The sequence below is a fragment of the Salvelinus alpinus genome, chromosome 20, assembly GCF_045679555.1.
Source record: "Salvelinus alpinus chromosome 20, SLU_Salpinus.1, whole genome shotgun sequence".
Classification (NCBI taxonomy): Eukaryota; Metazoa; Chordata; class Actinopteri; order Salmoniformes; family Salmonidae; genus Salvelinus; species Salvelinus alpinus.
The window spans coordinates 11,291,005-11,318,890 of record NC_092105.1 but is presented as its reverse complement, the minus strand read 5'-3'; the positions used below and the strand labels follow the sequence as shown (position 1 = coordinate 11,318,890).

Below are 27,886 nucleotides of genomic sequence, written 5' to 3'. Positions count from 1 at the left end.
TAGTTCCAGTACAGGAAAATCTTTATGCTACAGCATAAAATTACATTTTAGACAATTCTGAGATTCCAACTCTGTGGCAACAGTTTGGGGAAGGCCCTTTCCTGTTTCCGCATGACAATGCCCCGTGCACAGAGCGAAGTCCATACAGAAATGGTTTGTCAACATCGGTGTGGAAGAACTTGACTGGCCTGATCTCAACCCCATCGAGGACCTTTGGGGTGAATTGGAACGCCGACTGCGAGCCAAGCATAATCGCCCAACATCAGTGCCCGACCTCACTAATGCTATTGTAGCTGAATTGAAGCAAGTGCCCCCAGCAATTTTTTTATTGTACCTTTATTTACCTAGGCAAGTCAGTTAAGAACAAATTCTTAATTTCAATAACGGCCTAGGAACAGTGGGTTAACTGCCTTGTTCCAACAGTGGAGGCTGTTTATAGCAGCAAAGGGGGACCAACTTCATATTAATGCCCATGATTTTGGAATGAGATGTTTGACTTTTGGCCACGTAGTGTATTCAGACACCCCTTAAAGGGAAATGGAAAGGATAGAAAAGTGATTTATTCTGTGTGTGCTACATGACACACACATATACAGTGGAGTATACTAAAAAGTTGGGTCACACCGCGGTATTGGCAGAGCTCTATCATCTACCAGTCGTTGTCACCAAAAAACAAAGGTACAAACAAACCTACAAATGAACACGAGAGGCTGGAAGCAGCATTGGGTCAGCTGTAGTTGATCAGAACGTGATGGCAGACAGAGAGACAGACAGGCAGGCAGACAGATGGAGAGAGATTCTGGGCAGGGACACGGGACACAGCTGTCTCTGTTTTAAGGCAGAGTCTCCTGAGGCTGACTCAGGGTTTCTCAACAACAGCACCAGTCCCTCGGTGGAACATCTGAACAACGCCCAGGCAACGCTAGCTTGACACAGCAAGTGGATATCAACACCATGGTCACATTGTACAGTACATGATTCAGTCCTGGTCGGAATAACTGTCTCAGGACGGTTGCGTAAGAGGAATTAGATCAGATCAGACTCCTCTCTCCTCAGGCTCTGAGAGATAAACACATTCAGGATCCACCTGTATCAACGTCTGGTGAAGTTATCACCTTTTTGTAATTCTGAAGCTCTCTCTCTCTCTCTCTCTCTCTCTCTCTCTCTCTCTCCCTCTCTCTCTCTCTCTCAGGGTGTGTCAAAGCATGCTGTGTTTCATCCCCCCTTTCACCCATTTCCTCACTCTTTGTCTCCTTTCCACACCTCTGCCAAGCACTCTCTCTCCCCCTTCTCTCTCTCTCCCCTTCTCTCTCTCCTCCTTTCTCTCCCCCCCTTCTCTCTCTCTCACCTTCTCTCTCTCTCCCTTCTCTCTCTCTCCCCTTCTCTCTCTCTCTCCCCCTTCTCTCTCTCCCCCTTCTCTCTCTCTCCCCTTCTCTCTCTCCCCCTTCTCTCTATCTCCCCCTTCTCTCTCTCCCCCTTCTCTCTCCCCCCCTTCTCTCTCCCCCTTCTCTCTATCCCCTCTTTTCTCTCTCTCCCCCTTCTCTCTCCCCCTTCTCTCTCTCTCCCCTTCTCTCTCTCTCCCCCTTCTCCTCTCTCTCTCTCCCTTCTCTCTCTCTCTCCCCTTCTCTCTCTCCCCCTTCTCTCTCTCTCCCCTTCTCTCTCTCCTCCTTTCTCTCCCCCCTTCTCTCTCTCTCCCCTTCTCTCTTTCCCCCTTCTCTCTCTCCCTCTTTCTCTCTCTCCCCCTTCTCTCTCCCCCTTCTCTCTCTCCCCCTTCTCTCTCTCTCCCCTTCTCTCTCTCCCCCTTCTCTCTATCTCCCCCTTCTCTCTCTCCCCCTTCTCTCTCTCCCCCTTCTCTCTCCCCCCTTCTCTCTCCCCCTTCTCTCTATCCCCTCTTTTCTCTCTCTCCCCCTTCTCTCTCCCCCTTCTCTCTCTCTCCCCTTCTCTCTCTCTCCCCCTTCTCCTCTCTCTCTCTCCCTTCTCTCTCTCTCTCCCCTTCTCTCTCTCCCCCTTCTCTCTCTCTCCCCTTCTCTCTCTCCTCCTTTCTCTCCCCCCTTCTCTCTCTCTCCCCTTCTCTCTTTCCCCCTTCTCTCTCTCCCCTCTTTTCTCTCTCTCCCCCTTCTCTCTCCCCCTTCTCTCTATCCCCTCTTTTCTCTCTCTCCCCCTTCTCTCTCTCTCCCCCTTCTCTCTCTCTCCCCTTCTCTCTCTCCCCCCCTTCTCTCTATCCCCTCTTTTCTCTCGCTCCCCCTTCTCTCTCTCTCCCCTCTCTCTCTCTCTCCCTTCTCTCTCTCTCTCCCATTCTCTCTCTCCCCCCCTTCTCTCTCTCTCCCCTTTCTCTCTCTCTCCCCCTTCTCTCTCTCTCCCCCTTCTCTCTATCCCCTCTTTTCTCTCTCTCCCCCTTCTCTCTCTCTCCCCCTTCTCTCTCTCTCCCCCTTCTCTCCCCCCCCCCTTCTCTCTCTCTCCCCTTCTCTCTCTCCTCATTTCTCTCCCCCCCTTCTCTCTATCCCCCTTCTCTCTCTCTCCCCTTCTCTCTCTCCCCCTTCTCTCTGTTCATACTCTTCCTCACTTGGCCTGCTCTTAACATTCTCTCCAGAGACTCTGTATTACAACATCTTGCCAAAGGTTGGGTGTTTCTGTTTGTGTTCTCTACTGTATCTATCAGATAGAAAATAAGTAGCTACAAGTCAGACAGGGGCACTGGAGAAAAGGTGAGGAGTGAGGAAAAAAACATCTACATATGTATTTCTTCTTGGCGTACAGCGCTGCTAGTCTAATTACTCTGTACAGCGCTGCTAGTCTAATTACTCTGTACAGCGCTGCTAGTCTAATTACTCTGTACAGCGCTGCTAGTCTAATTACTCTGTACAGCGCTGCTAGTCTAATTACTCTGTACAGCGCTGCTAGTCTAATTACTCTGTACAGCGCTGCTAGTCTAATTACTCTGTACAGCGCTGCTAGTCTAATTACTCTGTACAGCGCTGCTAGTCTAATTACTCTGTACAGCGCTGCTAGTCTAATTACTCTGTACAGCGCTGCTAGTCTAATTACTCTGTACAGCGCTGCTAGTCTAATTACTCTGTACAGCGCTGCTAGTCTAATTACTCTGTACAGCGCTGCTAGTCTAATTACTCTGTACAGCGCTGCTAGTCTAATTACTCTGTACAGCGCTGCTAGTCTAATTACTCTGTACAGCGCTGCTAGTCTAATTACTCTGTACAGCGCTGCTAGTCTAATTACTCTGTACAGCGCTGCTAGTCTAATTACTCTGTACAGCGCTGCTAGTCTAATTACTCTGTACAGCGCTGCTAGTCTAATTACTCTGTACAGCGCTGCTAGTCTAATTACTCTGTACAGCGCTGCTAGTCTAATTACTCTGTACAGCGCTGCTAGTCTAATTACTCTGTACAGCGCTGCTAGTCTAATTACTCTGTACAGCGCTGCTAGTCTAATTACTCTGTACAGCGCTGCTAGTCTAATTACTCTGTACAGCGCTGCTAGTCTAATTACTCTGTACAGCGCTGCTAGTCTAATTACTCTGTACAGCGCTGCTAGTCTAATTACTCTGTACAGCGCTGCTAGTCTAATTACTCTGTACAGCGCTGCTAGTCTAATTACTCTGTACAGCGCTGCTAGTCTAATTACTCTGTACAGCGCTGCTAGTCTAATTACTCTGTACAGCGCTGCTAGTCTAATTACTCTGTACAGCGCTGCTAGTCTAATTACTCTGTACAGCGCTGCTAGTCTAATTACTCTGTACAGCGCTGCTAGTCTAATTACTCTGTACAGCGCTGCTAGTCTAATTACTCTGTACAGCGCTGCTAGTCTAATTACTCTGTACAGCGCTGCTAGTCTAATTACTCTGTACAGCGCTGCTAGTCTAATTACTCTGTACAGCGCTGCTAGTCTAATTACTCTGTACAGCGCTGCTAGTCTAATTACTCTGTACAGCGCTGCTAGTCTAATTACTCTGTACAGCGCTGCTAGTCTAATTACTCTGTACAGCGCTGCTAGTCTAATTACTCTGTACAGCGCTGCTAGTCTAATTACTCTGTACAGCGCTGCTAGTCTAATTACTCTGTACAGCGCTGCTAGTCTAATTACTCTGTACAGCGCTGCTAGTCTAATTACTCTGTACAGCGCTGCTAGTCTAATTACTCTGTACAGCGCTGCTAGTCTAATTACTCTGTACAGCGCTGCTAGTCTAATTACTCTGTACAGCGCTGCTAGTCTAATTACTCTGTACAGCGCTGCTAGTCTAATTACTCTGTACAGCGCCATATGTCCACACGTTATATGGGCAAATCATTCTGCATGCGTTTCAAGTACCGTTTCTGGTACTGAAGGGAAGTGTTACAAACCACTAGTACAGTGTCCCTCAATCCATTCCCCGGGGGGAAAGATTAAAGTTATATCTAAATGGCACAGTTTACTCTTTTCCAAACTGCTGGGAGTCAAATATAAAATAAAACCTGAATAGCCATAAAACCAACTCTTCATAACTCAATAATAATCACCCAAAGTCCATAAATGACTGTTCCCATTCCCATTGTGTTGCTTTGTTTTGTTGCGTTGTTTGGAAGGAACATCACCAGGCTGAACAGGATATCACCAGGCTGAACAGGATATCACTGGGCTGAACAGGACATCACTGGGCTGAACAGGACATCACTGGGCTGAACAGGATATCACCAGGCTGAACAGGATATCACTGGGCTGAACAGGATATCACCAGGCTGAACAGGATATCACTGGGCTGAACAGGATATCACTGGGCTGAACAGGACATCACTGGGCTGAACAGGATATCACTGGGCTGAACAGGACATCACTGGGCTGAACAGGACATCACTGGGCTGAACAGGACATCACTGGGCTGAACAGGATATCACTGGGCTGAACAGGATATCACTGGGCTGAACAGGACATCACTGGGCTGAACAGGATATCACCGGGCTGAACATGATATCACTGGGCTGAACAGGACATCACTGGGCTGAACAGGATATCACCGGGCTGAACAGGACATCACTGGGCTGAACAGGATATCGCTGGGCTGAACAGGATATCACTGGGCTGAACAGGATATCACTGGGCTGAACAGGATATCACTGGGCTGAACAGGATATCATTGGGCTGGACAGGACATCACTGGGCTGAACAGGATATTACTGGGCCGAACAGGATATCACTGGGCTGAACAGGATATCATTGGGCTGGACAGAACATCACTGTGCTGAACAGGATATCACTGGGCTGAACAGGATATCACTGGGCTGAACATGATATCGCTGGTCTGGGGAAAGAATAACGTCCTATCCCATGACTTCTAATGAAACTGTTTTTATGACTGGATTGTTGATTTGATATAAAGCCTGATAAAGCCTGATAAAGCCTGATAAAGCCTGATGTAGATGGCTGGTCACTAGAACAGATCTCTGTGGCAAAGACCCCATAGATTGACTAAATATTAAACTTCTCCTCTCCCCTTTCACCAGCTCGCATTCCCACTCATATCCCACACGGACGGAAACTTCCACACCCGTTTTCCTGAGTATCACATTTTCTCTGCAGGAGCTTACTTCACCCCTCCCCAATCCCACCTCCATCCCTTTCTTCCCTCTATCCCCATTGAGTGCAGTCTCAATCCCACAAAAACAAAGGACGTTCTCAGTGTTGTTCCTGGAAGGATTCCACGGACGGCGAGGGCAACTGCACTGAAGTCACACACTCAAAGCCCAGTTGAGTCGATCGACTATCTTAAATAAGAGGAATGTAGGCGTATTAAAGTGGTACATCATAGCTTTTTGATGATGCTTGGCTGAGGGGAAACTACAGTGGTGGCTTCAGTGTGAATGGGCCCACTCTGAGATGAGGTCAAAGCCCCTCCTTCTAAAACCATTGTTCTCATGTGTGGGTGTTTGGTGGTCACAGAACACAAGTAGAGTAGAGTGGGTGGAGTGGGTGAGTGAGTGGGTGAGGGGTTGGGGGTTTGGAAGTGGCAGTGAGACAGGGTGTGGGGTCATGCTTGTTTTAGGGTTTTGGACCACAGTTGAAAACACAAGCTCAGAACTAGTAGTGGTTAAGACTGGTCTAAAGCTGTTCCATAGGACTCTGGTTTTGGGTGACTAGTGACTGAATATAGAAGTGACTTGGACTGAGCTTGGGAAGTGAAATGGGGGAGGAAGCAGAGAACATGCAAACAACAGAAAAGAGGCATGAGAAGCAGAATGTCCTCTGGCACATTTCCTCTTTTCTGTGTGCCATTCTAGGCCGAAAAGCTAAATTCCTCATGCCAGTTCTCCATCCATGCCAAACTCTTCCTCTGGCCAAACCCTTCCTCTGGACAAACATTAAGATAATGAAAAAGCTTCCCTCGTGCTCCACAACGACGACCTAGCTTTCCAATTACTCTACGCGCGATAAATCAGCCTCCAATGGCAAAGTATCGAATCTGAGGTAAGTCACTAGAACGGAAGACAAGCGATCACGTGCCAAATGATCTTGACAGCTGCTGTTTCTGGAGGTAAGTTAGGGCAAGCAAGACAGCACAAGAGATTAAGAACAAGACAGACACTGCTAGGCTGTATTCCAACAACTTACTGCAGAGAATGAGATACACTTACTCATCCAACTAAAGAGAACGGTGGGGCCTTAATCTGAATGTACATACGGTATACATTGGAGGACACGCTCAGCCTCAAGCCTAGGCTTCCTAAAATGCACACTGTACTAATTACCCTGAACGAGCTTTAATGAACATAGTTGATTTGGGGTTCTTTTTTTTACTCAACAGGCTATCTAGATTTATACATAGCTTTGTCAGCAGAGGAAGTCAATTAGCAGTGAAGTTGAGACAGCTAGACACAGACTGATAAATCCAACTTCTGTTCCACCCAGGTAAGTAGAAAGATGGGCAGCTAAAGCAACCAAACTGCCATATCAAACATGTATCTCTCAACTTACGTGTATATATAGGTGCCTGGATGTGCCTAAAAGGTACAGACAGTAAATCATTGAAATTACGGAAATCATTGTTCTCACGTCAATTAGTGTTTTTTTTTAAACATACAAATATGTTTAAAAAAAAAATAGAACCATGATGCTATTATGAATACAGGTCTGAATCATGAAATTGCCAAAGATTCAGGGACTTTCCTCGTGGTATTTCACTCCCGTTTGACTCACAATGGAAACAGCATGAGGACAGAACACATGACAACACAGCCATTGTTTGGGCCAAACCATACTGGGTTTCAGTCATTTCTATAGGTCCATTTGGGGACCAAGCCTAGCCATGACAAGGGTTCCATCTCATCGAGAGACTATACCCACACCTAAGACTAAATGGACTATACACAAGATGCCTCCAGCTGCTATTTTACTGGGCAAAAAAATGGGCTATTGCATATTCTGGCATAGCATTGTCTTCTGTGCCCGGTACTCCATGACTGAACCTTGAATGCTGAAGTTGGCCAATGGCAGCTCCAGTAGCAAGAGGAGGGGAGTGTCATTGGCTATAATGACACAAGAACCAGAAAGGAGCTTGATACATGGTGGGGTCATTCAGCTAACACCACAGTCATCCAAGCTACCGCTACATTTAGCTAAACAAAGGGGCTGTACTGCAGCTCGTCCAGTGGTCATAACTCTCTCAGTATCAGCGGTTAATGTAATGAAACATAGCTCTCATGCAGGGACCAACCTCGCCAAGGGAAACTAAGTGAGGAGTCGCAAAAACAGCCTTTCCAAAATGTCTGTCCAGTCCAAACAAAAACATGCTTTTCTTTTGGTTTAAAGAACAGAGATGGATGGTGAGGGAATTGTAGGGGAGGTCGGGGGGAAATGAAAACACATACTTCATCACTGTGGAAGGGAGATTTGGAGAGAGGAGGGAGTAGAGGTAGGAGAGGTGATTAGCTGTGTGTATTTGTGTTTCTCACTCTGCTTTCTCTGGCCTCCCTATTCATTACCAGAGGAACACAGTAGTGTCCTTCCCAAAACACGCTTGATGCCCGGGGCCATATCTCTAGGCTGGTCAGCGCTCTTCTCAACTCCTAAGAATGCACAACAAGTGAACTTTCATGTGCTGTCTTTTTCTGTGGCTAAACCAACTCGGCTCGTAATTTTAACAATTTTATTCGTATTTACAGATGGCATACACGTTTGATATTAAGGCACATGAAAGTTCACATGTTCCATAAGGCACTTCGGTCAAAAAAGCATTATGATTAAAAAAAATGTTTTTACATTTAAACAGCTCTCCTGTGAAGTCGTGACTTGCGACATACGCCAAGTTTCTTGAATCTGGTCACAAATGAGCAAACCACTATCGGACGTGCCAGAGAAATATGTAGATCAGAAACTAAAAGGGGCTTGCATCTAGCCAGAGTTGTTTTAGAAATCAAACAGTATGCTCACTACCTGGCTAATTCTTTCATCTTTAAATGTTCCAATTGTCAGTTTGATTTTACAAGATGGCCCATGTGGAAGAAAAGAGGACGTTAGAAGTAAAATCAAAATGGAGCTCTCAGTATAGTAGCAGTCTCCAGGCTGAACATAAAGCATGGCAAAATAATTGTTCCATGATTGGCTGACATAATGAGTGGGCTGGACATGCTGAGAGATGAGTTTGGATTGGTCTGCCATATAGCTCACGTCAGTCTATTGGAGCTGGTCAGTATGTCTAGGTAATCGTGTCAAATGCAGCTTTTTTAATGTATCGTGTAGTAAAACTGCATAAACCTAATGTCAAGTTAAAGTGTACTGTTAGCTAGCTAATGTTAGCTGGCTGGTTCGCTAGCTAACGTTATGTGTATGCTCTCCACTTTCTGAGGGCCGAGTTTTGAAATCAGTGGAATTCAAGTATGCTAGTTAAGGAGATGGAGAAAACACCAGTCTGGATTACATCGTCAAACTAAAGGCAACCATGCACGGCATCAGACAGGAGACGCGTCCAACCATGATGAATACTTGTAAGATAATCTAGCTAGCTACATTTTCAGATATAAGACATTTCCAATTTTGACAGAAAGTGGTTTCATTTCAAGTGTACTGTTAGCTAGCTAACGTTAGCTGGCTGGGTCCCTAGCTAACGTTATGTGTATGATCTTATTCTTCGTATCTCACACACATTTGATTGACTAGTTATAGCCATAGAACCTGGTTGGTTAGCTACCTGCAGATTCATGCAGGGTAGTAACGTCATGAGTTGTGATTATGGTCCATTGTTTAGCTAGCTAGCTACATGTCTTAACAAAAGACTCCACTCTAATTTTGACAAATTATTTTCATTTCAAGATAGTGTACTGTTAGCTAGCTAGCAAATGTTAGCTGGCTGGCTCGCTAACTAACGTTACGTCATGCATTGAGATTCATTGTTTACCTAGCTAGCTATCTAGCTACATTTCTTAACAAAATACTCTCATCTTAGTGTGGCAGAGCGCAGAATAACTGATTCATTTTTTAATGCTCAACACCCGTTGAATATGTCCGGTGTCAGTATACATCCGCAACAAAGTGTAATGTGTTTTTGTCGCACAGGTTTGCTTTATCTTGGCCAGGTCGCAGTTGTAAATGAGAACTTGTTCTCAGCTGGCCTACCTGGTTAAATAATGGTGAAATCAAATAAAAAATAAATAAAAAAGTAATTAAATTGTTGCCAGCAGCACTGTTACAGTCACCAATGCTCTGGATAACATGAAAACTGTCTAACCAGCTCTGCTAGAGGGAGTAAAATGGTCAGAGTGGGGTGTTCTCTCATTATGTGTCTGGAAGTAGCTAGCCAATGTTAGCCAGTTAGCTTGGGTGCTTGAGTGTCGTTATGAGGTCAGAGCTTTCAGAACAACCCTACTTATTGGCCAGAGAGTCCAGTGTGTGCTCTGAACGCGAAACGCTCTGAATTTACTAACGGACTATCTGACAGCACAGTTGCAGTCACCAACGCTCTGAATAGCATACTGTAACATCCTAACCAGCTCTGATAGGGTGAGAAATGTTCAGTGAGACTGTTCTCTCTCTCTCTTAGATGTCTGGTAGTAGCTGGCAAGTTAATACAAAAATCACGGATCAACCCTTAAAGAGATGGGTTTGGCTAAGGCTTAAGAGGGTGTGAACAATGCTGAATGGGTGTAGACAAAGAAGGGCTCTCCAGTAGGTACCAAAACATTGAAAGACGGTTTTCTCAAAAGTGAGTTTACAAGTTGATCAACTTTCAAAGCAGAATTCCTTCCCCATTGTTTCTTCAAATGCAGTGTATGATATACCATTTTGTAGCTCTGAGTCTCTACTTGCTGTTGTGTTCGATGGTGATCACTCGAGTCTGCAAGTGTTTTGGCCAACATGAGCATTGACACGTTTCAACTGCCACTTCTCAATTCCAAAATTCTAAATCCATTCGTGAGCATTGTCTCCCGCGACCTGTCGTGTAGCATGACTCACGGGCACTGGGGACCTGGGAAAGACATATGCATACTCCGATAGACAGAGACAAATTTGTAAAAACAAAACACATTCTCTCTATTCCTGCACAAATTATGTGCAAGTATATTGGTCACCGGTAATTTCAGCAGCTGGTTTAAGCTTGTTGTAGCCTGCCTGCTGCTAGCTAGCTTCATTGACAAACACAGGGATGACATTTTAGCTAGCTAGCTAAGGATATGGGGCACTGCACTGATAAACAGCATGTAGCTGGTCACTTATTTACGATGTAGCTAGCTAGATAGCTAGCATTGTATTTAGTGTTGCACTAGCAGGTTGGTTAGCTTCTTTCCTTTTGCATGAAAGTGACTGGCTCAGGCTTAGCTTAGCTAGATAGTTAATAATGGACTAGATGGTTGGTTAGCTTCTCTTTCAGTTTTGTATGAAGTGACTGGCTCAGGCTTAGCTTAGCTAGATAGTTAATAATGGACTAGATGGTTGGTTAGCTTCTCTTTCAGTTTTGTATGAAGTGACTGGCTCAGGCTTAGCTACAGTAACACGTTTAATGAATAGTTTTCATGTACATGATCAAACTTCAGAAATACACAAAACTCCTTAGCTGGGCTCCCGACTGGCGCAGCGGTCTAAGGCACTGCATCTCACTGCTAGAGGCGTCACTACAGACACCCTGGTTGTAATCCAGGCTGTATCACAACAGGTCGTGATTGGGAGTCCCATAGGGCTGCGCACAATTGGCCCAGCATCGTCCGAGTTTGGCCGTTGTTGTAAATAAGAATTTGTTATTCATTTACTTAAATAAAGGTTAAATAAAAATAACAAATACAAAAAAAAATGTTAAATTGCGTGACTAAGACCTTCTCAAAATGACATTTCTAAATTAATTACAGATTTTTAAAAAAAAATTCAGACTATTTTTTAGGGTGACGTAGTAGTGACTGTTTCTGCCAAGGGCGCCAAGTCGGCATAGGATGCCCACTCGATCAAGAGGCTTCCGAAGGATACTGTGGACAACTCGATGACTCGACAACTAGCATTTGAGATTGACTCGATTGACCCGTGAAAGCGCATATCGAGTGCTCGAAGTGTTCAGTTTCAGATTCAGCCTTTAATTGTTCATGGGTACACACTCTCGCCACTGCAGTCCCAATGTTGCCTAGAGAATAGCTTATCTTTCTTCTACCACCATTCACCTATATTTACAATCCACCAGAGACTTACAACAGATTTAGTTCAACCGTGGAATTCAAAATCACAAAGTCTAGTCAACCAGACTTGGCTGAAACTGGGTTCTGCTGAGTTCAAGGCAGTACCATTGAACTGTCATTGAACTGTTATGTTTATTACAGTAAATACAATTACTGATGGCGTCACCTCTGACATCTAGAAACTGTGTTGTGAGTTGACACACTTAAAGCTATGAAGCTCCCGAGTTGCGCAGCGGTCTAAGGCACTGCATCTCAGTGCAAGAGGCGTCACTGCAGTCCCTGGTTTGAATCCAGACTGCATCACATCCAGCCGTGATTGGGAGTCCCGTAGGGCGGTGCACAATTGGCCCAGTGTCTTCCGGGTTTGGCCGGGGTAGGCTGTCATTGTAAATAATAATTTGTTCTTAACTGACTTGCCTGGTTAAATAAAGGTTACATTTTTAAAAAGATGAACAAGCAAGATGCACATGTCTGAAGAAAGGGTAGTGGAAAGGACAGGTCCATTTGTCACTGGTATTTAGTGGATGACATGATGGCACGGAGCAAGCAGCACCTGTGCTCAGACACGAAAATATAGACGAACATCGAACCGACATCTCCCATTGGATTGGATGAAGCTGTGTTTCCCATTAGTTTCAAGTCCTCTTCCCACAAATCTTCATCTAGCATTACTGAAGCCTCACAATTCCACTATCTCTCTCTTTCTCCAAATACTTCTGACATACTCTCACTTTTACTTTACATCTCTCTCACAGACGCACGCACGCACGCACGCACGCACGCACGCACGCACGCACGCACGCACGCACGCACGCACGCACGCACGCACGCACACACGCACGCACACACACACACACACACACACACACACACACACACACACACACACACACACACACACACACACACACACACACACACACACACACACACACAGTGACATACTGTCGTTACATGCAGTCTGACCATTTGTTTTTTAGTAGCAGAGGTTATGCAGGGGCTACGTGCGAATCTTATCTAAATATGGATGTGGAGATTTACCCCTGAAGCGAGTCAGTGTGGAAACTGTCTCAGCATGACAGAGTTATTACCACCACTTGGATTCCAGAAGTGTAAGATCACATATTAATCAAAACTAAGGAAAGGCTTAGGGGCAATGGGACCACCTTAACCTTATATATTTAGCTTGTAAATTCTTCATAAATAATGAATTCAAGGCGATGCAAGCTTGATTGAAAGCTGATAGCGATCGAGCTAGCCTTCATCAACTATCATTCACGACATAAAAGTTTTTTTCATGTCAAGTCTAAAAGTGAATTGCGACCTGCCAAGGCCAATCTCAGAGGGAATATTTGTCTGATTAGAGAAAATGGAGGTTTGTCCATGTATGTCCCTGTTTGCTGATTGGGAGTAGTTTGGATTGTACTCTTCATCACAATTTAATTAAGAAACAGTCTCTGCGTTCCGGACCTGTCTTCACAAATCAACCCTGGGGTTCACAGAATTCCTGCACGCGTTCCTTCCTAGCAAAGAACTCCAACAACAACACCTCTCAGGGAGACGACCATTTCATATTTTGTTAGTTCTCTCTTCATACGCTCTACCCCTTCACTCATCACATTTTCTTATTTTTTTGGTTTGATATGTTTTTATGGGTTTCAATCACGTCCTCGTATTATTAAGTCAGATTAGTTGTGGGGTCATGAATGGGATGTATTTGTTGCGGGGAGCATTGATTGAAATACAGTTTGTTGTCATTGTAAGAACCAGTAGACCAAGAAGAGGTCACATGGGCTGCTCATTACTCACTGCTTCAGAACGTTTCCCCAAAACAGTTAGGCGGCTATTTACTTCATCATTTATCTGAATTGAGATGGATGCAATTAAAACACTGACACATTGAATTACACACAGTCATCAACCAAATGCATTGCATTAGCTTGAGCTAATTTGTCTTCGCCCCTCCTATGAAACTGACTGGTAAATCTTCACCACCCTTTGCACCCCTGGTATTTCCTGTCAGTCTGAAATGGAGGAGGGTAGTGGGAGCTGGGTAGAACTGATGAGGGTAGAGGGAGCAGGGTAGAGTTGGAGGAGGGTAGAGGGAGCTGGGTAGAGATGGAGGAGGGTAGAGGGAGCAGGGTAGAGCTGGAGGAGGGTAGAGGGAGCTGGGTAGAGATGGAGGGAGGGTAGAGGGAGCTGGGTAGAGCTGGAGGAGGGTAGTGGGAGCTGGGTAGTGATGGAGGGAGGGCAGAGGGAGCTGGGTAGAGCTGGAGGAGGGTAGTGGGTAGAGCTGGGTAAAGCTGGAGGAGGGTAGAGGGAGCTGGGTAGAGCTGGAGGAGGGTATAGGGAGCTGGGTAGAGCTGGAGGAGGGTAGAGGGAGCTGGGTAGAGATGGAGGGAGGGTAGAGGGAGCTGGGTAGAGCTGGAGGAGGGTAGAGGGAGCTGGGTAGAGATGGAGGGAGGGTAGAGGGAGCTGGGTAGAGTTGGAGGAGGGTAGAGGGAGCTGGGTAGAGCTGCAGGAGGGTAGAGGGAGTTGGGTAGAGCTGGAGGAGGGCAGAGGGAGTTGGGTAGAGATGGAGGAGGGTAGTGGGTAGAGCTGGGTAGAGATGGAGGAGGGTAGAGGGAGCTGGGTAAAGTTGGAGGAGGGTAGAGGGAGCTGGGTAGAACTGAGGAGGTTAGAGGGAGCAGGTTAGAACTGAGGAGGTTAGAGGGAGCAGGGTAGAGCTGGAGGAGGGTAGAGGGAGCTGGGTAGAACTGAGGAGGTTAGAGGGAGCAGGGTAGAGATGGAGGAGGGTAGAGGGAGCTGGGTAGAACTGAGGAGGGTAGTGGGAGCTGGGTAGAGCTGGAGGAGGGTAGTGGGTAGAGCTGGGTAGAGCTGGATGAGGGTAGAGGGAGCTGGGTAGAGCTGGTGGAGGGTAGTGGGTAGAGCTGGGTAGAGATGGAGGGAGGGTAGAGGGAGCTGGGTAGAGCTGGAGGAGGGTAGTGGGAGCTGGGTAGAGATGGAGGAGGGTAGAGGGAGCTGGGTAGAACTGAGGAGGGTAGTGGGAGCTGGGTAGAGCTGGAGGAGGGTAGTGGGTAGAGCTGGGTAGAGCTGCAGGAGGGTAGAGGGAGTTGGGTAGAGCTGGAGGAGGGCAGAGGGAGTTGGGTAGAGATGGAGGAGGGTAGTGGGTAGAGCTGGGTAGAGATGGAGGAGGGTAGAGGGAGCTGGGTAAAGTTGGAGGAGGGTAGAGGGAGCTGGGTAGAACTGAGGAGGTTAGAGGGAGCAGGGTAGAACTGAGGAGGTTAGAGGGAGCAGGGTAGAGCTGGAGGAGGGTAGAGGGAGCTGGGTAGAACTGAGGAGGTTAGAGGGAGCAGGGTAGAGATGGAGGAGGGTAGAGGGAGCTGGGTAGAACTGAGGAGGGTAGTGGGAGCTGGGTAGAGCTGGAGGAGGGTAGTGGGTAGAGCTGGGTAGAGCTGGATGAGGGTAGAGGGAGCTGGGTAGAGCTGGTGGAGGGTAGTGGGTAGAGCTGGGTAGAGATGGAGGGAGGGTAGAGGGAGCTGGGTAGAGCTGGAGGAGGGTAGTGGGAGCTGGGTAGAGATGGAGGAGGGTAGAGGGAGCTGGGTAGAACTGAGGAGGGTAGTGGGAGCTGGGTAGAGCTGGAGGAGGGTAGTGGGTAGAGCTGGGTAGAGCTGGATGAGGGTAGAGGGAGCTGGGTAGAGCTGGAGGGAGGGTAGTGGGTAGAGCTGGGTAGAGATGGAGGGAGGGTAGAGGGAGCTGGGTAGAGCTGGAGGAGGGTAGTGGGAGCTGGGTAGAGCTGGTGGAGGGTAGTGGGAGCTGGGTAGAGCTGGTGGAGGGTAGTGGGTAGAGCTGGGTAGAGATGGAGGGAGGGTAGAGGGAGCTGGGTAGAGCTGGAGGGAGGGTAGAGGGAGCTGGGTAGAGATGGAGGGAGGGTAGAGGGAGCTGGGTAGAGATGGAGGGAGGGTAGAGGGAGCTGGGTAGAGATGGAGGGAGGGTATAGGGAGCTGGGTAGAGACGGAGGAGGGCAGAGGGAGCTGGGTAGAGATGGAGGGAGGGTAGAGGGAGCTGGCTAGAGATGGAGGGAGGGTAGAGGGAGCTGGGTAAAGCTGGAGGAGGGCAGAGGGAGCTGGGTAGAGATGGAGGGAGGGTAGAGGGAGCTGGGTAGAGATGGAGGGAGGGTAGAGGGAGCTGGGTAGAGATGGAGGGAGGGTATAGGGAGCTGGGTAGAGATGGAGGAGGGCAGAGGGGAGCTGGGTAGAGATGGAGGAGGGTAGAGGGAGCTGGGTAGAGATGGAAGGAGGGTAGAGGGAGCTGGGTAGAGCTGGAGGAGGGTAGTGGGTAGAGCTGGGTAGAGATGGAAGGGGGTAGAGGGAGCTGGGTAGAGATGGAGGAGGGTAGAGGGAGCTGGGTAGAGATGGAGGAGGGCAGAGGGGAGGTGGGTAGAGATGGAGGAGGGTAGAGGGAGCTGGGTAGAGATGGAAGGAGGGTAGAGGGAGCTGGGTAGAGCTGGAGGAGGGTAGTGGGTAGAGCTGGGTAGAGATGGAGGGGGGTAGAGGGAGCTGGGTAGACATGGAGGAGGGTAGAGGGAGCTGGGTAGAGCTGGTGGAGGGTAGAGGGATCTGGGTAGAGCTGGAGGAGGGTATAGGGAGCTGGGTAGAGATGGAGGAGGGCAGAGGGAGCTGGGTAGAGATGGAGGGAGGGTAGAGGGAGCTGGGTAGAGATGGAGGGAGGGTAGAGGGAGCTGGCTAGAGATGGAGGGAGGGTAGAGGGAGCTGGGTAAAGCTGGAGGAGGGCAGAGGGAGCTGGGTAGAGATGGAGGGAGGGTAGAGGGAGCTGGGTAGAGATGGAGGGAGGGTAGAGGGAGCTGGGTTGAGATGGAGGGAGGGTATAGGGAGCTGGGTAGAGATGGAGGAGGGCAGAGGGGAGCTGGGTAGAGATGGAGGAGGGTAGAGGGAGCTGGGTAGAGATGGAAGGAGGGTAGAGGGAGCTGGGTAGAGCTGGAGGAGGGTAGTGGGTAGAGCTGGGTAGAGATGGAAGGGGGTAGAGGGAGCTGGGGTAGAGATGGAGGAGGGTAGAGGGAGCTGGGTAGAGATGGAGGAGGGCAGAGGGGAGCTGGGTAGAGATGGAGGAGGGTAGAGGGAGCTGGGTAGAGATGGAAGGAGGGTAGAGGGAGCTGGGTAGAGCTGGAGGAGGGTAGTGGGTAGAGCTGGGTAGAGATGGAGGGGGGTAGAGGGAGCTGGGTAGAGATGGAGGAGGGTAGAGGGAGCTGGGTAGAGCTGGTGGAGGGTAGAGGGATCTGGGTAGAGCTGGAGGAGGGTATAGGGAGCTGGGTAGAGATGGAGGAGGGCAGAGGGAGCTTGGTAGAGATGGAGGGAGGGTAGAGGGAGCTGGGTAGAGATGGAGGGAGGGTAGAGGGAGCTGGGTAGAGATGGAGGAGGGTAGAGGGAGCTGGGTAGAGCTGGAGGGAGGGTAGAGGGAGCTGGGTAGAGATGGAGGAGGGCAGAGGGAGCTGGGTAGAGATGGAGGGAGGGTAGAGGGAGCTGGGTAGAGATGGAGGAGGGCAGAGGGAGCTGGGTAGAGATGGAGGAGGGCAGAGGGAGCTGGGTAGAGATGGAGGGAGGGTAGAGGGAGCTGGGTAGAGATGGAGGAGGGTAGAGGGAGCTGGGTAAAGTTGGAGGAGGGTAGTGGGAGCTAGGTAGAACTGAGGAGGTTAGAGGGAGCAGGGTAGAACTGGAGGAGGGTCGAGGGAGCTGGGTAGAACTGAGGAGGTTAGAGGGAGCAGGGTAGAGCTGGAGGAGGGTAGAGGGAGCTGGGTAGAGATGGAGGAGGGTAGAGGGAGCTGGGTAGAGATGGAGGGAGGGTAGAGGGAGCTGGGTAAAGCTGGAGGAGGGCAGAGGGAGCTGGGTAGAGATGGAGGGAGGGTAGAGGGAGCTGGGTAGAGATGGAGGGAGGGTATAGGGAGCTGGGTAGAGATGGAGGAGGGCAGAGGGAGCTGGGTAGAGATGGAGGAGGGTAGAGGGAGCTGGGTAGAGATGGAGGGAGGGTAGAGGGAGCTGGGTAGAGCTGGAGGAGGGTAGTGGGTAGAGCTGGGTAGAGATGGAGGAGGGTAGAGGGAGCTGGGTAGAGCTGGTGGAGGGTAGAGGGAGCTGGGTAGAGATGGAGGAGGGTATAGGGAGCTGGGTAGAGATGGAGGAGGGCAGAGGGAGCTGGGTAGAGATGGAGGGAGGGTAGAGGGAGCTGGGTAGAGATGGAGGGAGGGTAAAGGGAGCTGGGTAGAGATGGAGGAGGGTAGAGGGAGCTGGGTAGAGCTGGAGGGAGGGTAGAGGGAGCTGGGTAGAGATGGAGGAGGGCAGAGGGAGCTGGGTAGAGCTGGAGGAGGGTCGAGGGAGCTGGGTAGAACTGAGGAGGTTAGAGGGAGCTGGGTAGAGATGGAGGAGGGTATAGGGAGCTGGGTAGAGATGGAGGAGGGCAGAGGGAGCTGGGTAGAGATGGAGGGAGGGTAGAGGGAGCTGGGTAGAGCTGGAGGAGGGCAGAGGGAGCTGGGTAGAGCTGGAGGAGGGTAGAGGGAGCTGGGTAGAGATGGAGGAGGGCAGAGGGAGCTGGGTAGAGATGGAGGGAGGGTAGAGGGAGCTGGGTAGAGATGGAGGAGGGTATAGGGAGCTGGGTAGAGATGGAGGGAGGGTAGAGGGAGCTGGGTAGAGTTGGAGGAGGGTAGAGGGTAGAGGGAGCTGGGTAAAGTTGGAGGAGGGTAGTGGGTGCTAGGTAGAACTGAGGAGGTTAGAGGGAGCAGGGTAGAACTGGAGGAGGGTCGAGGGAGCTGGGTAGAACTGAGGAGGTTAGAGGGAGCAGGGTAGAGCTGGAGGAGGGTAGAGGGAGCTGGGTAGAGATGGAGGAGGGTAGAGGGAGCTGGGTAGAGATGGAGGAGGGTAGAGGGAGCTGGGTAAAGTTGGAGGAGGGTAGTGGGAGCTAGGTAGAACTGAGGAGGTTAGAGGGAGCAGGGTAGAACTGGAGGAGGGTCGAGGGAGCTGGGTAAAACTGAGGAGGGTAGAGGGAGCAGGGTAGAGCTGGAGGAGGGCAGAGGGAGCTGGGTAGAGATGGAGGAGGGTAGAGGGAGCTGGGTAAAGTTGGAGGAGGGTAGTGGGAGCTAGGTAGAACTGAGGAGGTTAGAGGGAGCAGGGTAGAACTGGAGGAGGGTCGAGGGAGCTGGGTAGAACTGAGGAGGTTAGAGGGAGCAGGGTAGAGCTGGAGGAGGGTAGAGGGAGCTGGGTAGAACTGAGGAGGTTAGAGGGAGCTGGGTAAAGTTGGAGGAGGGTAGTGGGAGCTAGGTAGAACTGAGGAGGTTAGAGGGAGCAGGGTAGAGCTGGAGGAGGGTAGAGGGAGCAGGGTAGAACTGGAGGAGGGTAGAGGGAGCAGGGTAGAACTGAGGAGGGTAGAGGGAGCTGGGTAGAGTTGGAGGAGGGTAGTGGGAGCTGGGTAGAGTTGGAGGAGGGTAGTGGGAGCTGGGTAGAGCTGGAGGAGGGTAGTGGGTAGAGCTGGGTAGAGATGGAGGGAGGGTAGAGGGAGCTGGGTAGAGCTGGATGAGGGTAGAGGGAGCTGGGTAGAGCTGGAGGAGGGTAGTGGGAGCTGGGTAGAGATGGAGGAGGGTAGAGGGAGCTGGGTAGAGCTGGTGGAGGGTAGTGGGTAGAGCTGGGTAGAGATGGAGGGAGGGTAGAGGGAGCTGGGTAGAGCTGGATGAGGGTAGAGGGAGCTGGGTAGAGATGGAGGGAGGGTAGAGGGAGCTGGGTAGAGATGGAGGGAGGGTATAGGGAGCTGGGTAGAGACGGAGGAGGGCAGAGGGAGCTGGGTAGAGATGGAGGGAGGGTAGAGGGAGCTGGCTAGAGATGGAGGGAGGGTAGAGGGAGCTGGGTAAAGCTGGAGGAGGGCAGAGGGAGCTGGGTAGAGATGGAGGGAGGGTAGAGGGAGCTGGGTAGAGATGGAGGGAGGGTAGAGGGAGCTGGGTAGAGATGGAGGGAGGGTATAGGGAGCTGGGTAGAGATGGAGGAGGGCAGAGGGGAGCTGGGTAGAGATGGAGGAGGGTAGAGGGAGCTGGGTAGAGATGGAAGGAGGGTAGAGGGAGCTGGGTAGAGCTGGAGGAGGGTAGTGGGTAGAGCTGGGTAGAGATGGAGGGGGGTAGAGGGAGCTGGGTAGAGATGGAGGAGGGTAGAGGGAGCTGGGTAGAGCTGGTGGAGGGTAGAGGGATCTGGGTAGAGCTGGAGGAGGGTATAGGGAGCTGGGTAGAGATGGAGGAGGGCAGAGGGAGCTGGGTAGAGATGGAGGGAGGGTAGAGGGAGCTAGGTAGAGATGGAGGGAGGGTAGAGGGAGCTGGGTAGAGATGGAGGAGGGTAGAGGGAGCTGGGTAGAGCTGGAGGGAGGGTAGAGGGAGCTGGGTAGAGATGGAGGAGGGCAGAGGGAGCTGGGTAGAGATGGAGGGAGGGTAGAGGGAGCTGGGTAGAGATGGAGGAGGGCAGAGGGAGCTGGGTAGAGATGGAGGAGGGCAGAGGGAGCTGGGTAGAGATGGAGGGAGGGTAGAGGGAGCTGGGTAGAGATGGAGGAGGGTAGAGGGAGCTGGGTAAAGTTGGAGGAGGGTAGTGGGAGCTAGGTAGAACTGAGGAGGTTAGAGGGAGCAGGGTAGAACTGGAGGAGGGTCGAGGGAGCTGGGTAGAACTGAGGAGGTTAGAGGGAGCAGGGTAGAGCTGGAGGAGGGTAGAGGGAGCTGGGTAGAGATGGAGGAGGGTATAGGGAGCTGGGTAGAGATGGAGGGAGGGTAGAGGGAGCTGGGTAAAGCTGGAGGAGGGCAGAGGGAGCTGGGTAGAGATGGAGGGAGGGTAGAGGGAGCTGGGTAGAGATGGAGGGAGGGTAGAGGGAGCTGGGTAGAGATGGAGGGAGGGTATAGGGAGCTGGGTAGAGATGGAGGAGGGCAGAGGGAGCTGGGTAGAGATGGAGGGGGGTAGAGGGAGCTGGGTAGAGATGGAGGGAGGGTAGAGGGAGCTGGGTAGAGCTGGAGGAGGGTAGTGGGTAGAGCTGGGTAGAGATGGAGGAGGGTAGAGGGAGCTGGGTAGAGCTGGTGGAGGGTAGAGGGAGCTGGGTAGAGATGGAGGAGGGTATAGGGAGCTGGGTAGAGATGGAGGAGGGCAGAGGGAGCTGGGTAGAGATGGAGGGAGGTTAGAGGGAGCTGGGTAGAGATGGAGGGAGGGTAAAGGGAGCTGGGTAGAGATGGAGGAGGGTAGAGGGAGCTGGGTAGAGCTGGAGGGAGGGTAGAGGGAGCTGGGTAGAGATGGAGGAGGGCAGAGGGAGCTGGGTAGAGCTGGAGGAGGGTCGAGGGAGCTGGGTAGAACTGAGGAGGTTAGAGGGAGCTGGGTAGAGATGGAGGAGGGTATAGGGAGCTGGGTAGAGATGGAGGAGGGCAGAGGGAGCTGGGTAGAGATGGAGGGAGGGTAGAGGGAGCTGGGTAGAGCTGGAGGAGGGCAGAGGGAGCTGGGTAGAGCTGGAGGAGGGTAGAGGGAGCTGGGTAGAGATGGAGGAGGGCAGAGGGAGCTGGGTAGAGATGGAGGGAGGGTAGAGGGAGCTGGGTAGAGATGGAGGAGGGTATAGGGAGCTGGGTAGAGATGGAGGGAGGGTAGAGGGAGCTGGGTAGAGTTGGAGGAGGGTAGAGGGTAGAGGGAGCTGGGTAAAGTTGGAGGAGGGTAGTGGGTGCTAGGTAGAACTGAGGAGGTTAGAGGGAGCAGGGTAGAACTGGAGGAGGGTCGAGGGAGCTGGGTAGAACTGAGGAGGTTAGAGGGAGCAGGGTAGAGCTGGAGGAGGGTAGAGGGAGCTGGGTAGAGATGGAGGAGGGTAGAGGGAGCTGGGTAAAGTTGGAGGAGGGTAGTGGGAGCTAGGTAGAACTGAGGAGGTTAGAGGGAGCAGGGTAGAACTGGAGGAGGGTCGAGGGAGCTGGGTAAAACTGAGGAGGGTAGAGGGAGCAGGGTAGAGCTGGAGGAGGGCAGAGGGAGCTGGGTAGAGATGGAGGAGGGTAGAGGGAGCTGGGTAAAGTTGGAGGAGGGTAGTGGGAGCTAGGTAGAACTGAGGAGGTTAGAGGGAGCAGGGTAGAACTGGAGGAGGGTCGAGGGAGCTGGGTAGAACTGAGGAGGTTAGAGGGAGCAGGGTAGAGCTGGAGGAGGGTAGAGGGAGCTGGGTAGAACTGAGGAGGTTAGAGGGAGCTGGGTAAAGTTGGAGGAGGGTAGTGGGAGCTAGGTAGAACTGAGGAGGTTAGAGGGAGCAGGGTAGAGCTGGAGGAGGGTAGAGGGAGCAGGGTAGAACTGGAGGAGGGTAGAGGGAGCAGGGTAGAACTGAGGAGGGTAGAGGGAGCTGGGTAGAGTTGGAGGAGGGTAGTGGGAGCTGGGTAGAGTTGGAGGAGGGTAGTGGGAGCTGGGTAGAGCTGGAGGAGGGTAGTGGGTAGAGCTGGGTAGAGATGGAGGGAGGGTAGAGGGAGCTGGGTAGAGCTGGATGAGGGTAGAGGGAGCTGGGTAGAGCTGGAGGAGGGTAGTGGGAGCTGGGTAGAGATGGAGGAGGGTAGAGGGAGCTGGGTAGAGCTGGTGGAGGGTAGTGGGTAGAGCTGGGTAGAGATGGAGGGAGGGTAGAGGGAGCTGGGTAGAGCTGGATGAGGGTAGAGGGAGCTGGGTAGAGATGGAGGGTAGAGGGAGCTGGGTAAAGCTGGAGGAGGGCAGAGGGAGCTGGGTAGAGATGGAGGGAGGGTAGAGGGAGCTGGGTAGAGATGGAGGGAGGGTAGAGGGAGCTGGGTAAAGCTGGAGGAGGGTAGTGGGAGCTGGGTAGAGCTGGAGGAGGGTAGTGGGAGCTGGGTAGAGATGGAGGAGGGTAGAGGGAGCTGGGTAGAGCTGGAGGAGGGTAGTGGGAGCTGGGTAGAGCTGGAGGAGGGTAGTGGGAGCTGGGTAGAGATGGAGGAGGGTAGAGGGAGCTGGGTAGAGATGGAGGAGGGTAGAGGGAGCTGGGTAGAGCTGGTGGAGGGTAGAGGGAGCTGGGTAGAGATGGAGGAGGGTAGAGGGAGCTGGGTAGAGATGGAGGAGGGTAGAGGGAGCTGGGTAGAGATGGAGTGAGGGCAGAGGGAGCTGGGTAGAGATGGAGGGAGGGCAGAGGGAGCTGGGTAGAGATGGAGGGAGGGCAGAGGGAGCTGGGTAGAGATGGAGGAGGGTAGAGGGAGCTGGGTAGAGGGAGCTGGGTAGAGCTGGAGGAGGGTAGAGGGAGCTGGGTAGAGCTGGTGGAGAGTATAGGGAGCTGGGTAGAGCTGGTGGAGGGTAGTGGGTAGAGCTGGGTAGAGATGGAGGGAGGGTAGAGGGAGCTGGGTAGAGCTGGAGGGAGGGTAGAGGGAGCTGGGTAGAGATGGAGGAGGGTAGTGGGAGCTGGGTAGAGCTGGAGGAGGGTAGTGGGAGCTGGGTAGAGCTGGAGGAGGGTAGAGGGAGCTGGGTAGAGATGGAGGAGGGCAGAGGGAGCTGGGTAGAGCTGGAGGGAGGGCAGAGGGAGCTGGGTAGAGATGGAGGAGGGTATAGGGAGCTGGGTAGAGATGGAGGAGGGCAGAGGGAGCTGGGTAGAGATGGAGGGAGGGTAGAGGGAGCTGGGTAGAGATGGAGGAGGGTATAGGGAGCTGGGTAGAGATGGAGGGAGGGTAGAGGGAGCTGGGTAGAGATGGAGGAGGGTATAGGGAGCTGGGTAGAGATGGAGGAGGGCAGAGGGAGCTGGGTAGAGATGGAGGAGGGTAGAGGGAGCTGGGTAGAGCTGGAGGAGGGTAGTGGGAGCTGGGTAAAGATGGAGGAGGGCAGAGGGAGCTGGGTAGAGATGGAGGAGGGTAGAGGGAGCAGGGTAGAGATGGAGGGAGGGTAGAGGGAGCTGGGTAGAGATGGAGGAGGGTAGAGGGAGCTGGGTAGAGATGGAGGAGGGCAGAGGGAGCTGGGTAGAGATGGAGGGAGGGTAGAGGGAGCTGGGTAGAGCTGGAGGAGGGTAGTGGGAGCTGGGTAGAGATGGAGGAGGGCAGAGGGAGCTGGGTAGAGATGGAGGAGGGTAGAGGGAGCTGGGTAGAGCTGGAGGAGGGTAGAGGGAGCTGGGTAGAGATGGAGGGAGGGTAGAGGGAGCTGGGTAGAGATGGAGGAGGGTATAGGGAGCTGGGTAGAGCTGGAGGAGGGTAGAGGGAGCTGGGTAGAGCTGGAGGAGGGTAGAGGGAGCTGGGTAGAGCTGGAGGAGGGTAGAGGGAGCTGGGTAGAGATGGAGGAGGGTAGAGGGAGCTGGGTAGAGATGGAGGAGGGTATAGGGAGCTGGGTAGAGCTGGAGGAGGGTAGAGGGAGCTGGGTAGAGATGGAGGAGGGTATAGGGAGCTGGGTAGAGATGGAGGAGGGTAGAGGGAGCTGGGTAGAGATGGAGGAGGGTATAGGGAGCTGGGTAGAGATGGAGGAGGGTAGAGGGAGCTGGGTAGAGATGGAGTGAGGGTAGAGGGAGCTGGGTAGAGCTGGAGGAGGGTATAGGGAGCTGGGTAGAGCTGGAGGAGGGTAGAGGGAGCTGGGTAGAGATGGAGGAGGGTATAGGGAGCTGGGTAGAGCTGGAGGAGGGTATAGGGAGCTGGGTAGAGCTGGAGGATGGTAGAGGGAGCTGGGTAGAGATGGAGGGAGGGTAGAGGGAGCAGGGTAGAGATGGAGGGAGGGTAGAGGGAGCTGGGTAAAGCTAGAGGAGGGTAGAGGGAGCTGGGTAGAGATGGAGGAGGGTAGAGGGAGCTGAGTAGAGATGGAGGGAGGGTAGAGGGAGCTGGGTAGAGAAGGAGGGAGGGTAGAGGGAGCTGGGTAAAGCTGGAGGAGGGTAGAGGGAGTTGGGTAGAGCTGGAGGAGGGTAGAGGGAGCAGGGTAGAGCTGGAGGAGGTAGAGGGAGCTGGGTAGAGATGGAGGAGGGTAGTGGGAGCTGGGTAGAGCTGGAGGAGGTAGAGGGAGCTGGGTAGAGATGGAGGAGGGCAGAGGGAGCTGGGTAGAGATGGAGGGAGGGTATAGGGAGCTGGGTAGAGCTGGAGGAGGGTAGAGGGAGCTGGGTAGAGATGGAGGGAGGGTAGAGGGAGCTGGGTAGAGCTGGAGGAGGGTAGAGGGAGCTGGGTAGAGATGGAGGAGGGTAGAGGGAGCTGGGTAGAGCTGGAGGAGGGTAGAGGGAGCTGGGTACAGATGGAGGAGGGTAGAGGGAGCTGGGTACAGATGGAGGAGGGTAGAGGGAGCTGGGTAGAGCTGGAGGAGGGTAGAGGGAGCTGGGTAGAGCTGGAGGAGGGTAGAGGGAGCTGGGTAGAGCTGGAGGAGGGTAGAGGGAGCTGGGTAGAGCTGGAGGAGGGTAGAGGGAGCTGGGTAGAGATGGAGGAGGTAGAGGGAGCTGGGTAGAGATGGAGGAGGGTAGAGGGAGCTGGGTAGAGCTGGTGGAGGGTAGAGGGAGCTGGGTAGAGATGGAGGGAGGTAGAGGGAGCTGGGTAGAGCTGGAGGAGGGTAGAGGGAGCTGGGTAGAGATGGAGGGAGGGTAGAGGGAGCTGGGTAGAGCTGGAGGAGGGTAGAGGGAGCTGGGTAGAGATGGAGGAGGGTAGAGGGAGCTGGGTAGAGCTGGAGGAGGGTAGAGGGAGCTGGGTAGAGATGGAGGAGGGTAGAGGGAGCTGGGTAGAGCTGGTGGAGGGTAGAGGGAGCTGGGTAGAGCTGGAGGAGGGTAGAGGGAGCTGGGTAGAGCTGGAGGAGGGTAGAGGGAGCTGGGTAGAGCTGGAGGAGGGTAGAGGGAGCTGGGTAGAGCTGGAGGAGGTAGAGGGAGCTGGGTAGAGATGGAGGAGGGTAGAGGGAGCTGGGTAGAGCTGGTGGAGGGTAGAGGGAGCTGGGTAGAGATGGAGGGAGGTAGAGGGAGCTGGGTAGAGCTGGAGGAGGGTAGTGGGTAGAGCTGGCAGCTCTGGAACATTTCAGTAATGGCTGCCATATGAAGGGCGGTGATGGATGGTTGGTGTGTGTGTGTGTGTGTGTGTGCGTTGTGGAGGGTGAGTGGGTGCTATAAATCTAGAATCTAAAGTCTAGTAAATCTCTCACTGCAACGTATTGACAAACTCAATGTTTTCTCATCTCCAGCCCTCCTTCACCACCTCTCTCTCTCTCTCTCTTTCCATCACTACTTCCCACCTTCTTCTAAGTGCCCCCTCTTCAAAAACACCAAGCCCGTCGACCATGTAGCGAGCTGCCGTTTATTTTTAGAAGGGGGTGATGTCGAACATACAAAGGGCTCAGCCAAGTCAAACACATACTGGGACAGCCTGCACTTGTTTTCAGATTCCTCCGATATTGGGAGTACAGGAACTCTGTTCCAGATGAGGCCCCGTCCACCTCATTAACACAACATTTCCTTCTGATAAGCTCTGCTTGGCTTTGAAGGAAAGAGAGTTGAGCTAACTAAAGCACTAAGAGCTAACCACAGGAGGTTGGTGGCACTGTAATTTGGCAGGACGGGCTCATGGTAATGGGAGGGAGAGAAATCAGTACAATGGTATCAAATAATCAAACACATGGTTTCCATGGTTTCCAGGTGTTTGATGCCATTCCATTCGCTCTCCGTTCCAGCCATTATTATGAGCCATCCTCCCCTCAGCAGCCTCCTGTTGCGCCAGCAGAGGATGAGAGACTTGGTAGAGCTACACTGTACGTTCTGTCACAATGGCTACATAAGGCTGTTGTGCACTTGAGATGTGACGTGATGACATAATATGTAATGACAGTTTATAACAACCTACATCTAAAAAGTGTAGCTGCCTAAAAAGACTGCGTTCCCATTGCTTAGACACGCCCAATCGTCAACATAAGAGCCCTGAGAAAAGCTGCTGCTCTTACCTTCACTTCACATGTCTTGTGGCAAGTCAGCCGGCACACTAGAAGATGGGAGAAAAACAGGAATTCCGAGTTAGTTTACATTTCCTAAAAAGTATTACATTCAAACATTGCTGAGCGGAATGAAATGAAAAGAGGGTATTAAAATTCTACCTCAAATTCTACCTCTACCTCAATTCTACCTCAAGTTCAACAGGTTTACTCTCTGGTCAAAGTCAAATATTATTGACTGTTAAAGACTGATGCTGCCCACTACTGGGGTCTGGGGTTTGGTGCTCTTGGGTCTGAAGAGAGCAGGGTCTGGCGAGAGAGAGCAGGGTCTGGCGAGAGAGAGCAGGGTCTGGCGAGAGAGAGCAGGGTCTGGCGAGAGAGAGCAGGGTCTGGCGAGAGAGAGCAGGGTCTGGCGAGAGAGAGCACGGTCTGGCGAGAGAGAGCAGGGTCTGGCGAGAGAGAGCAGGGTCTGACGAGAGAGAGCAGGGTCTGGCGAGAGAGAGCAGGGTCTGGCGAGAGAGAGCAGGGTCTGGCGAGAGAGAGCAGGGTCTGGCGAGAGAGAGCAGGGTCTGACGAGAGAGAGCAGGGTCTGGCTAGAGAGAGCAGGGTCTGGCGAGAGAGAGCAGGGTCTGGCGAGAGAGAGCAGGGTCTGGCGAGAGAGACAGACAGGGTCTGAGAGCTGAGAAGCTTGTCTGGGTTTGGTTGTAACTACTGGGGTAGAATATTCCAAGATGGATAGAGATGCACCTAATTTTAGACTATATTACAATAGATGCATAGTCTATTTATATTCATTCAGATTTACGTGAGATACAACAGATCTCATAGTATTTATTCTGAAGTAGGATAGAGTGAATGTGCTAGTCCTGAGCACTGATGTTAACTGTAATCTTGTGTTGTATAAACAAGACACGCTGGTATAATTAGTTCATGCCATTTAGTTTATATTTAGACACCTCCGACTACATTTGCACTAACATTTCAGAGCCTCTTTGATTCTTTAATTAAAGGCCTTGAGATAAGTAACGGAGTGAAAACCTACAGCACGCTCCAACCCCGAGGAGACTCTGGTTCCCAGTGAAAACCTACAGCACGCTCCAACCCCGAGGAGACTCTGGTTCCCAGTGAAAACCTACAGCACGCTCCAACCTAGAGGAGACTCTGGTTCCCAGTGAAAACCTACAGCAAGCTCCAACCTAGAGGAGACTCTGGTTCCCAGTGAAAACCTACAGCACGCTCCAACCTAGAGGAGACTCTGGTTCCCAGTGAAAACCTACAGCACGCTCCAACCCCGAGGAGACTCTGATTCCCAGTGAAAACCTACAACAAGCTCCAACCCCGAGGAGACTCTGGTTCCCA

At 51.9% G+C, this 27,886-nt stretch overlaps 1 protein-coding gene across 6 annotated transcripts in view; it reads right to left on the bottom strand.

Moving 5' to 3' along the window:
- LOC139546300 (tensin-1-like) overlaps positions 1–27,886 on the bottom strand; it is a 310,397-nt gene that overhangs the window by 164,138 nt on the left and 118,373 nt on the right. For all 6 annotated transcript variants that reach the window (XM_071354505.1, XM_071354508.1, XM_071354507.1 and 3 more), the window contains exon 3: positions 26,540–26,577. In XM_071354505.1, coding sequence (XP_071210606.1) covers positions 26,540–26,577 — 38 coding nt within the window. The remainder of the gene's footprint in view (positions 1–26,539; positions 26,578–27,886) is intronic.